Here is a 13,036-nt window from a genome sequence, read left to right on the forward strand (position 1 = left end):
GTGGCGTCTGCTGTAAAGCGGGCGCTGTACCGATCCGTTGTGGTGAACAGAGAGCTGAGCCAAAAGGCGAACCTCTCGGATTTACCGGTCGATCTATGTTACTATCCTCATCTATGGTCACGAGCTTTGGGTCGTGACCGAGAGAACCAGATCCCGGATACAAGCGGCCAAAATGAGTTTTCTCCGTAGTGTGTATAGTCTCCTCAGGTTCACCTTGTTCAAACTCCGTTTCTTCGTATATATATTCGGTATCGGAGTCGCCGATGCTTGAGGTGGAGTTTGTAGATATATCAGACATTTATTTTATAAATTTTTTGAACGTAGAGTAAGAGTTATTAATTAAATTTAATAAATCGGTAACGAAAGTCGTAGTTTTAGCAGCCGGATGCACGGCACTAGTTCTGTTTGTGACGTCACATTCCGGACATTCCCAATTGAGGAATGTTCGGGCTCTTTCGCTTATACAGCAAGTTTTATCGAAATTACTTCCAAACGGCGCACATAATTCACATATAATATACATTTCTTTACTCTGGTGACTATTTGAATGCATCTGCGTTAAAATACATTCAGTCCAAGAGTTAGACTTTAAAGGATACTTAGGTGTGGTGTATTTCTGTCCCAGAAATATATTAATAAATTCTGGCTGATAGTAAACTGCTATTAGGACTCTGAGTATATTAGTTTGGTTTACAACAAAAGTAATAAGAAAAAATTGGTGCCCGAACAGGAACTAGAAGTGCATCCACCTCATATCCATTTTTCCCTCTGTAGAATTTTTGAGAGTTTAACCATTTCAGGGTAACAATGGAGTTTTGTGACATGTATGGATTTGACCCCGAATTCTCTGTAATTATAAGGGGTGCTCCAGATAAATTGGGACTACAGTAAGTAAAAGAGGCCTTCGCAACATTAGGCGATGTTGTTAGAGTGCAACCCATTGATAATCTTCGTCACACCATCCTGTGCCTGTTCAATGAGTCTATAACTCCACTATTACTGGACAATGAGCATGTAGTTCATGATTCACGGTGGGAGATTATTCAGATCGATTAGTTCTTCCTATCGCAGCAGATAGTGAGCCACTTAGAGATGGTCTAGTGCCCTTTGTCCAAGCTATTGGTGACATGATAGTCCATTTTAAGGAACAAATGGATGAGTTAGCTGCGGTATATGTCAGCCCTGTTATTCGGAGTCAGGTAGCAGCGACTCAGATTTGTGGAAAAACTGATCATCCTAAGGGGCCAATAGCGTCGACCCCAGCTGCTGTACTCAAAGCACAGTCTTCTCACAATCCAAGAGTAGTAGTCTCCATTGATTCCAATCAACCATGTGGTATTAAACAGACTCCTAATGACTTTCTCCTTATCAACCCTTTGCCAGAAGATGTTCAGAAAGTCATAGTAGACCACATTGTGAAGCGCGACTCACCTGTGCATCTTCCTACTACAAGAGAGTTGCATCTTTTCTCGGGTAACTTCCCCAAGCCCCCCTCTGAGGTGGACTATGGTGTGTGGCGGCTCCGTATTAAGCAGGTACTAAAAGACTCCAGTTTGCCAGAGGTGCAGCAGCGCCGCACACTGCTTGATAGTTTATTAGCCCCTGCATTAACAGTGGCTCTCTCTATTGGAGCACAAGCCTCACCCAGTGCCTACTTACAAGAATTAGACAAGGCTTATGGCAATGTAACAGGAGGGGAGGAGTTGTATATTCAGTTTTTAGAAACCCATCAGAACAGTGGAGAGCGAGCATCTGACTATCTGCGTTGACTTCAAACGCTGTTACAGGAAGTTGTAGAAAGTAATGGAGTAACCAAACAAGATGCTGACTCTCAGCTAATAAAACAGTTTCTCAGGGGCTGTTGGGATGACATGTTGCTAACCACATTGAACCTAAAAGAACCCCTGACTAGCACTCCCAAGAGGAATATCCCATTCTCAGAACTGCTATTCAGAATTAGAACTTAAAGGAAATGCGGAGAAAACGACATCTGGGGGAAAGTTCTACTAAAGTCCTTACTAAGGCACATTTAGCTGCTGCTGAGGCCGCACCTCCTAGCTGAGGGTCAGGCAACTTAAGGCTGAGTTGCAGGAGAATACTCCTGCTCAAAATGCCGCTTCAGTCAGAAATGAAAGAGCAGGGTGGAGGTTTCCTCAAAGAACTAAAAGCAGCACTCTAGCTCCCCCAGTCTCAACTGTTCCTGCTGAAAATCTCACAAGAACTGGAAAGTTTTGTTACAACTGTGGTGAAGACTCACATATGCTACCCCAATGCACTAATCCCACTAATGCTGTGCTAGTACAAAAGAAACTTTGTGAGAGACATCAGAGTAGACTAAATCAATGCCCATTAAGCTCACCACAAATACACCCCCAATCACACCTGCCTTTAAACATGTAGAGGCTCCTGCTGTGGAACAAGTAAACTTTACATATCTTAAAGTTTAATCTGTTGTTCTTTAATACTCTTACTAGTATATGCCAATATTATATTAATATGTTCTCATTTCATTGATGAAATGGACAACCACTCATGTAACAATTCAGTCTTGCTGTCACCCATCTTATTCAAAGTACAGTATTGAGTCCTCCATGCTCCTTATGTATTAAGATTTACTGCACATTTAAACATTGACATCTCACTATTGTAAGGAAAATAATTAGTTGTCTGAGAGGATGTAGGTAAGGAGAAGCTGTTATCTACACTTCAGATATATAATGTAAGAAATGTGATTGGAATATTAAGATAATTTACATGAAATGGGCTAAAGAGAGTAACTACAGCCAAAGTTGTACATTTGTTGGAGTTTTAATTTATTATTTAAAAATGCCGTCAGTGTCAGTGACACTTCTACTTCCAGTGCAGAGTAAATACAAGAAATTTATTTGCAGTCCCTTGAATGTGTAATTTTGCTGTGTTTTATGATGCAGAGTATCTTTGATAAAAAAAAAAAAAAAGGGTGGGGTTTATCTCTGTGCATTTCTATATCTTCAAAAGAAAATACAGGATAAATCTAGACAAAAGACATATTTTGAATATATTTGGTTTATATTTGTCTCTGTTGCTGGTAAGTTCAAATGCAAACTTTTTCAAAGTGGGAAAAAAAGTCCCAATTCGACATTCATCAGATCCGGTGATGCTTTAAAGATAAACAAACAGCATTTAGTGTGTGTCGTGCTTAAAAAATTTGTATAAATGTAGCAAATAATGCTGCCTTTTCTCTTTAGACAGGCAAAATGCATCCTAATGCTCAAATCAAGCATTAAAAAATAGGAGCATGCATATTGCGTAGGACCAATGAAGCTTTGGACCAATAGTGTCCCTTCCAAAGTTCAAATCAAACCTACGCCCTTGATTCCATGTTACATTATTTATAGTATGGGTTGGTACCAGTGGCGGCTGCTGAAAAAAAATCTTGGTGGGGCTGGCCAATAGATTTCCCTGCCTACCCTAGTACATGCATTTAAATTAAAAGTCGGAAACTTACTACGATTCCACAATAAGCATTTAATTAATAAAAAAAACATTGTTCACAAAGGATTATTTTGGTGTTTTTGTGTTATTAATCCTTTTCACAGACTCATGCCAGAGGGTTTGCATACATTGCACATGTACGTATATTATTACGTAACAAACGTTTACGTCTTGACTTAAATATATATCCTATTTTTTTTATTTATATAATGATTTAAGTAGAACAATGACTAGTGCAAAATTAAGTTGTATTTACCGGAGATGAAGTGTTGACTGCAAATTCTGTCGTAGTATGAGGGCTCCCACAGTCGATTGGGATTGTCTGCCTGCATCCTTTTCATTGAAATTTTCAATTTCTTTCGTCTTTCTTCATCCTTCGGTAATCAAAAGAAATGTACATCCTACGATTTGGAATGCCTTTGTGTGCAACCGGGAGCACAAGTCGTAGACATTGTTTAGATTCCAAAAATAAACTAACTAAAAGTACTCTAAATCACCCGTTTTGTCACCGTGACCCCGATGTAGCGTGGATGTAGCTCGTGACGTCACGCGTGAACTGGTCTATACACCTAATATGTGCAATAATTGCAATACATTGAACTGTATTTTCCTATGTTTTATTAAATACTCAGTGTGTCATATAGGGTTTGTCATTATTTTCTATAAACAAAAAGTATATAAATTATTACTAAGGAATAGTGGATAGTGATATTTTATTTAAATTTTATTTTTAAGACATCTTCAGATATCTCAAGACATCTTCATATTTCCAAGACATCTTGAGACATCTCAAGTCATCTTAAGACCCATGTCTATAGACACGTCCCATAGACACGTCTTGACTTACCAAGACATCTAAAGACATCTCAACATATGTGTCTTGAAACACATCTTAAGGCGTCTTGAGATGTGGTGATGGCTGGGTATGTATATTTTGACTTTCCCCCTCCACATCTAGGGAGGGCAGCGCCCGAGCGCCCCCTATGGGCCAGCCGCCGCGGGTTGGTACATTTCAACCGGTTGTATAGCAAGGTATGTTTCTGTATCGTGGTTTAAATCCGTGCCCCATGTGCCCTATTTTAACTTTGAGCATCTGCCCCTCCAACGGTCTCTGCACGGCCCAGAGGGAGAGAGAGTGCTTGGCTGAGGTGCCCCGGTGCTCACGGAAGACGCCTTGAAATTTCCTGATCATCCTATTTTCTGTAAATTAAAATTACAGGAGTTTCCTCCTTTGCTAGTTCCAAAGAAGAATCTAAGTTGTTCTGTGAATGACAGCACTGGATGTCATTATAAGGTTCTTTTCCATACCATTGTTTTATTATTGTCTATTAATAAATGTTAAAGGATACTGAGTATTTCTGTCTCAGAAATATATTAATAAATTCTGTTAGTAAACTGCTATCAGGACTTTGAGTATATAAGTTTGGTTACACACACACAGACTCATCCATAAACACATAGCTTACCTGGCATTGTTTCAAATGCAACCAGCAACACGTTCCTTGTTTTAACAAAGTTCCATTACGGAATATTGAAGCTTTACTGTCTGATATTCTCAGTAAGTGGAGCAGTCTATAATATGTGAACAGAATCATGTTTAGTTCTTTCCACCGAGAAAATCCTGCGCATGTAAGTTTTATTTCTTTGTTTTCATCCCACTTCTTCTTCTTCTTCTTCTTCTTCTTCTTCTTCTTCTTCTTCTTCTTCTTCTTCTTCTGTTAATTGGTGGTAGACAAACATCTTTTCGATGTGCATTACCGCCACCGATTGGTGAGGAGTATAGATCAGAATGGCCCTATTCCTAAAGATACTTATATTTATATATCTATATCTATAATATTAATGTACAGATACTAAATCCTAATAAATTATTTAAATATTTAAATAAATATTGATAACATTTATTTTTTGACTTTTTCTGCAGAATATCTATCACATCAAATTTAGCTTTCTCCTTATTAAAGTCTCTAACCAAATTCCTTCTTTCTTCTTCATACTTCTTACAATACATCACTACATGTTTTACTTTTTCGTCTTGTCCACAATATTCACATTTGCCCGACATATGTTTCCCTATTTTGAATAGTGTATTATTTATTCCTGTGTGTCCAAATCTAAGTCTTGAAATAATGGTTTCCTCTCTTCTGCTTTCTTCTGCTATCCTCATTTCTCCGAGTTTCCGTTGAATCCTGTAGTCATGGTTTAGTTTTGATTCGGCTTTTGTTTACCATTAGTTTTCCACCTTGTTTTAGTTTTAGTAATGATTTGACTTTATTTATTGTTTTTAGTTTCTCCTTCCCCTCACTTAAGCTTTCCCTTCACTCCCTTTGCAGTCTGTCACACCTGTGGTTAATTATTCAGTCAGATGCATTTCACCTGCTACTCTCCCTATTTAAGCCTCCCTCTGTCTCACTCTGGCGCCGGTCGGTCTTCAGTCATCCACCTCTTCATGCCAGTCCTTGTTTTTGCCTTGGAAGTTTTGTTTCTGCTCTTTTCGTTTAAGGTTAGTCCTGTCTTACTCTCTGATCAACTTGAACTGTGCCCTGGTGTCTCCAAAGAACTGCTAACCTGACTAGCCACCCTGGAGAACCTCTGCTCTGTGCCCTGGTATCTCAGAGAAGCTGCTAACCTGTTGTGGCTACGGGGCCTGCTAGCCGAGCAGCACTGAGCATTCCGGGCCGCCTTGATATTAGTGACTCTCGCTCCGGGCCATCAGCTCCTGCCTTCACCTTCACTCAGCTTCTGTTGCTACCTGCTCCTCTTGCCTCATCAAACCTCCATCCATCAACCTTGCAATAAAGACTCTCAATTTTAGTCCCGTGTGTGTGGTTCTGAGTTCATCCGTAGACAAATCCTGACACCTATAAAACCATCTTCCTCTCCTTTCTTCTTCCAATTGTTTTTGCCACCTTTCCTTCATCCTTTGTTTAATGATACTTTTAATTTATGTCTTAAGTTAATCATCATATCAATGGTTCTATTTTTTTATGCTTCCTTAGCAATCTTATCTGCAATTTCATTTCCATTAATCCCTATATGTGCTGGCACCCAAATAAATGTAACACTAATACCCATCATTTGATTTTGATATAAAATTTGCTGTATTTCAATTAAGATGTCTAATCTACTTTCCGAAAATGATTTTGTATACTGAATAAAGCTGAACTCGAAACTGAACATATAATTGTTGTTAATGGTCTCACTTCCTCTATCCATTGTAATGCTAATAATATTGCTAATATTTCTCCTGCATATACTGATAAATTATTATTTATTCTCCTATTTACTTTGATATTGAAACATGGAACATAAAATGCAATACCCAGCATATCACTCACACTTTTAGATGCATCTGTATATATTTGAATATAACCATAATAACTATTAACATATTCCTGTATCAGTTTATGATTACTATTGCCTTCTTTTTTCTTTTCTAACCATGTCAAATCCACTGTAGTATCAGGTATGATCCAGGGAGGGATTACTGGTAACGATACAGTTGGACTACATTTAATTTGATCTAATTCAAGTTCTTTTAGTTTTTTCTCCCACTATCCACTCCCTGTTTGTCTCTTCTCCCTTTCCCAACACGGCTGCAATGTTTCTTTTGTAGGATGATCTTGACCATGACCCTGCAAACTAACCCAGTAATTTAGCAACAGTTGTGTTCTCCTGATTTCCAGTGGCATTTCTCCATTTTCAACCTGCAATGCTACAATAGATGTTGTTTTAAATGCTCCTGTAATTAATATTAAAGTTTGTGTCTGTTGCGCATCCAGTTTGCCCACACAGGTTCTTCTAGTGCGTTCCATTTGTCCTCAGTAGTCGGAATTCTCTATCTCCGGGTCGGAAAATGTAATTGGAACGGCCCCTAAAATCGCTGAGGTCGACGGTACCGGTCAAACCCATCGACATTATGTCTATTGTCCAACCAGCCGATGTTCGCGCTGTCATAAAGATTAGCTTTGCGCATACATGCCGCATTACAGTAACAAAGCAGTAAGCACAGACATTGGCCCTGTCTCAATATTCACACCAGCGCCATGTAGAGATACCTATCAGTTATATCACTCCGACTCAAACTAAACCCTACGCACTTCTATGAAGTGTACACCTGATGAAGTGAGCAGGTTACAAGCGTGTAAAATATGGAAACTTGGGACAGTACAAGTTATGTCATCAACTTGCACCTCTGTGTCATAATTGCAACACCAAAAATGACACATCTTTACTGCCAAAATTTATTAAAAAAAATGCAATAAGCGATTGTTTTGAGGGGATAAAGTGCAGGAACCGAAATTTTAAAATTCCACACAGTCTGTTCAGCGCTCTGCTGTATAAACAGAGTGACTAGTGGAACAGTAGGGAAGCTCACACCGCTATTTGTGTGTTGTTGACCACCCCTTTCAGTAAATTACATAAAATCCAAGCCTCTGCGTGTGAATAACAGGACGGGTATAGGAGGCTGTCACACTATATCTTTCTATCTAAATACTTAAAACATATATAAAGGGATGTTCACTACTTTCTGCCACATACAATATGGCGGTGACGTCGATGTGCAAACCTGCGCCCAATGTGAATGTATATTAGCTCGCTATTAAATTTGTTTATTTTTTTCCGCATTATTTATTTTATTTTTTATTTTTATTTCCATTATTTTTGATTTTTAATTAAACAAAGCATACATTACAAAATCTTGGGGAGGTACACAAAAACTGGAAAACTGCAATTATGAAGGAAGGAACACAATTATAACAGATTACAGTAGGGTGACCACGCGTCCGGTTTAAGGCCGGTTGCAGTCCGGAATGGGGTTTGTCCTTCTTTTTAAGGCACAAGGTTTGGTAACAGATTTTTTTTTTCAACTTTTCTGGGCTGCCTGCAGCACAATGTCCAATCCCCTATTCGCACCGATCTTATTTTACCTAGAGATTTCTAGGTAAATTGGTAGTCTACAATGCACTGAGCAGGATCAGCACGCACAAGGCAGCTGGACCAGATAACATCCCTGGACGCGTGCTAAGGGCATGTGCGGAGCAGCTCGCTGGGGTTTTTACAGACATTTTCAACCTGTCTCTTCAAATGCACTTCCATTGTGCCAGTGCCAAAACACTCCAGCCCAAAGTGCCTTAACGACTACCGCCCTGTAGCACTCACACCAATCGTAATGAAGTGCTTTGAGCGGCTGGTCCTGGCACGCTGATATATTAAATCATTATTTTTGTTCTTTGACAATGTATTTTGGGAAAAACTGGTTAATTTTAAACTAAGAGCAACGTATATGCTCATATCTGTTATGTTGCTCACATAACACCCTTCGCAGAGTTAGAGCAGCATATTTTTCATCATTAATTGAGGAGAATAAGAATAATCCTAGATTTCTCTTCAGTACAGTTGCCAAACTTACCCAGAGCCACAGCTCTGTTGATCCATCCATTCTCTTAGCTCTTAGCAGTAATGATTTTATGGGATTCTTCATAAATAAAATTGATTCCATTAAAAATAAAATAATTGGCATCCTCCCAAACATGATTACCTCGTCCTCAGTAAGTGAGGCAGCATTGGAGGAATCCTTAGAACCTGCGCAGTGTCTGAACTGTTTAAAAGCAGTAGAGCTTTCTGAGCTATCTAAAATTTTAGCTTCATCTAAACCTTCTACCTGTATGTTAGACCCAATCCCAACCAAGATGTTTAAGGAGGTATTCCCTCTGATCAGTGGTCCTATTTTAGACATGATTAATCTATCCTTGGTAAATGGATATGTACCACAGGCTTTTAAAGTAGCTGTTATTAAACCTTTATTTAAGAAACCATCTCTTGATCAAGATGAGTTAGTAAATTACAGACCTATATCTAATCTTCTTTTCTTATCTAAAATTCTTGAGAAAGTAGTTGCTAATCAACTATGTGAACATTTACAGAGTAATGACCTACTTGAGGAGTTTCAGTCAGGCTTTAGAGCTCATCATAGCACTGAAACAGCTCTGGTGAAGGTCACCAATGATATTCTCATGGCCTCAGATAATGGACTTGTGTCTATACTTGTCCTGTTAGATCTCAGTGTTGCATTTGATACAGTTGATCACAATATTCTCCTACAAAGACTTGAGCATACTGTAGGGATTAAGGGAAAAGCATTAGGCTGGTTTAAATCTTATCTGTCGGACAGATTCCAGTTTGTCCATGTTAATAATAAATCCTCCTCAAACTCTAGGGTCACTTGTGGAGTACCACAGGGTTCAGTCCTTGGACCAATTCTATTTACTATATATATGCTTCCGATTGGCAAAATTATCAGACACCATGGGATTAATTTCCACTGTTATGCTGATGACACTCAGCTATATTTATCCATAAATCCTGATGAATTCAATCAGTTACTTTGACTGCAGTCATGTCTTGATGACATCAAAAGCTGGATGACTTTAAATTTCCTGCATTTAAATTCTGACAAGACAGAAGTTGTAATCTTTGGGCCAGAGTCTTCAAAAAATAAAGTTCTTAATCAATCACTTAATCTGGATGGCATTAACTTGGCCTCTGGTAATAAAGTTAAAAATCTTGGTGTTGTTTTCGACCAAGACATGTCATTTAAATCCCATATTAAACAGGTTTCCAGAGTTTCCTTTTTTCACCTCCGGAATATCGCCAAAATTAGAAACATTCTGTCCAGGGATGATGCTGAAAAACTAGTCCATGCATTTGTTACTTCAAGGCTGGGCTATTGTAATTCTTTACTATCAGGAAGTCCACAAAATGCAGTTCGAAGTCTTCAGCTGATCCAAAATGCTGCGGCAAGAGTTCTGATGAAAATCAACAAGAGGGATCATATTTCTCCAATTTTAGCTTCCCTTCATTGGCTTCCTGTTAAATCAAGAATAGAATTTAAAATTCTCCTTCTAACGTATAAAGCCCTTAATAATCAAGCTCCATCATATATCAGAGCTCTGATTACCCCGTATGTTCCTAACAGAGCACTTCGCTCTCAGACTGCAGGTCTGCTGGTGGTTCCTAGAGTCTCTAAAAGTAGAATGGGAGGCAGATCCTTTAGCTATCAGGCTCCTCTCCTGTGGAACCAACTCCCAGTTTTGGTCCGTGAGGCAGACACCCTATCTATTTTTAAGACTAATCTTAAAACTTTCCTTTTTGACAAAGCTTATAGTTAGAGTGGCTCTATAGTTGTGCTGTGATAGGCCTAGGCTGCTGGAGGACATCAGGGTCTAATTTTCTCACTCTACTGATTTCTACTGTTCTTCAGTCTACTGTTCTCCAGTTTTGCATTGTATTACATTGAAATGACTGTCGTCATTTCAGCTTTTAACTTTTTGCTCTCTCTTTTTCTTCATAGTAGGTACACCTGGTCTGGCGTTCTGTTAACTGTGACATCACCCGCTACTACCATCTAATGTAGAACAGATTACTAGATCAATGTGTGCTTCTGTGCTTTTTTGTCTCTCTTGTTGTGTCTCTGCTCTGTCTTCTGTAACCCCAGTCGGTCGAGGCAGATGGCCGTTCATACTGAGCCCGGTTCTGCCGGAGGTTTTCCTTCCCGTTAATGGGGAGTTTTTCTTCCCACTGTCGCTTCATGCTTGCTCAGTATGAGGGATTGCAGCAAAGCCATGTACAATGCAGACAACTCTCCCTGTGGCTCTACGGTTCCCCAGGAGTGAATGCTGCTTGTCGGGACTTTGATGCAATCAACTGGTTTCCTTATATAGGACATTTTTGACCAATCTGTATAATCTGACCCAATCTGTATAATATGATTGAACTTGATTTTGTAAAGTGCCTTGAGATGACATGTTTCATGATTTGGCGCTATATAAATAAAATTTAATTGAATTGAATTGAATAAAACTAAGAACAACATGTGTTATTTTACTAGAACTTGTTTTAACTTGTGGTGGGAACCTATGACAATGTGTTGTGGGAAAGACTGATTCTGTATTCCTTATTTTGCTTATATTTGCTGTATTCTGAGAGCACTCATATTATTTTGCTTCGCACACTGCTGAGATGCTGGGAACGGGTTCTGTTTGGGAAACATGCTTTGGGAGGCAGGGCAGCTGTGGAGGGAGAGATGGCCACTCTCGCTCCACATCTGACTTTTTGTTTACAAGTATATAAAGAGGAGACTGCCCTCAGCCCGGTGAGTCTGCCGTGAGTTCGTGCGTGGATACCGGCATCGTGAACGCTGATCTTAACCTAGGACTGAGGGATCCCAGTTCGTGTCAATGGTAAGAGCTGATTATGAGAATCTGTTGAGCGTCACATTTGTTTGAAAGCTTGTTGCTTTAATGCTTGCTACTTTGTGTGTGTGAAGAGCTAGCTGTTTTGATGTGCTGTATTCTGTGGGGAATAATAATAAATGTGTGCCTTATATTCTAACAGAAACAGTGTTTCAGTCCTTATTTGTGTTTGCCGATCTCTCCCGATCGTGATATAAACATTTCATAAAACACACGCCTAAAAGACTCGCTACCATCCACATTGGACTCACACCAGTTTGCATACCGCAGCAATTGGAGCACAGAGGATGCAGTTTCCATGGCACTGCACTCTGTGCTCACACATCTGGACAATAACACTTATGTACGCATGCTGTTTGTTGACTTTAGCCCAGCATTCAACACTGTCATCCCGGCTAAGTTAATAGCCAAACTTCGAGACCTGGACATCAACACCTCCATGTGCAACTGGATTTTGGACTTTCTGACCAACAGACCCCAGAATGTCCGATCAGGCTCCAACTGCTCCACGTCCATCACACTCAACACTGGTGTACCACAGGGCTGTGTGCTAAGCCCGTTTCTCTACTCCCTCTTCACCCACGACTGCAAGCCTATGTATCCAACGCATCCAACTCCATCATCAAGTTTGCGGACGACAATACGGTGATTGGTCTCATCAGCAACAACGATGAGACAGCCTACAGGGAGGAGATCAAGCACCTGGCCACATGGTGCACTGAAAATAACCAGCTCCTCAACACCACCAAAACGAAGGAGCTCATTGTGGACTTCAGAAAAGAAGTCCACAATCGCTGTGCAATAGAAAGCATCCTGACCAACTGTGCAACAGTGTGGTATGGGAGCTGTACTGATGAAGAGAGCAAGGCACTGCAATGGGTGGTGAAAGCCGCCCAGTACATCACTGGGACTCGACTACCCACCATTGAGCACATCCAAAAGACATGCTGCCTACATCGAGCTCGCAGCATCCTTAAGGACTCTTCTCACCCAGCCCAAAGACTGTTTTCTCTCCTGCCCTCCGGCAGGGGTTTCAGGTGCCTCCGGACCAGAACCAGCAGACTAAAGATAAGCCTATTCCCCAGAGCTGTCTCTTTATTGAACTCTAATCCTCACTGACAGACTCTCCTCTCCCTCCTCACACCTACCTTCACACCTACCTCCATTTTGTTATTCTGTTATTTACAAGACTGTAATGGTCACCTGCACTCCTGACTTAAGGTGACCAGATTTCTGAAATCACATCTGGGGACATTTCTTGCTTGTACATAAAAAACAATACATCTCATCAAGACGAAATTAGGAAA

The 13,036-nt window shown here is 40.0% G+C and overlaps 1 protein-coding gene across 2 annotated transcripts in view; it reads right to left on the reverse strand.

The window, feature by feature from the left end:
• nubpl (nucleotide binding protein-like) overlaps positions 1-5,178 on the reverse strand; it is a 38,013-nt gene extending 32,835 nt beyond the window's left edge. The window contains exon 1 of one of the 2 annotated variants that reach the window (XM_021314494.2): positions 4,941-5,178. In XM_021314494.2, the coding sequence (XP_021170169.2) occupies positions 4,941-5,069 (129 nt within the window). In that variant the 5' untranslated portion in view covers positions 5,070-5,178. The remainder of the gene's footprint in view (positions 1-4,940) is intronic. The other variant, XM_036150857.1, reaches the window with a different exon arrangement.
• Positions 5,179-13,036: the final 7,858 nt, after the last annotated feature.

The sequence above is a fragment of the Fundulus heteroclitus genome, chromosome 19 (assembly GCF_011125445.2).
Source record: "Fundulus heteroclitus isolate FHET01 chromosome 19, MU-UCD_Fhet_4.1, whole genome shotgun sequence".
In the NCBI taxonomy this organism is placed as follows: Eukaryota; Metazoa; Chordata; class Actinopteri; order Cyprinodontiformes; family Fundulidae; genus Fundulus; species Fundulus heteroclitus.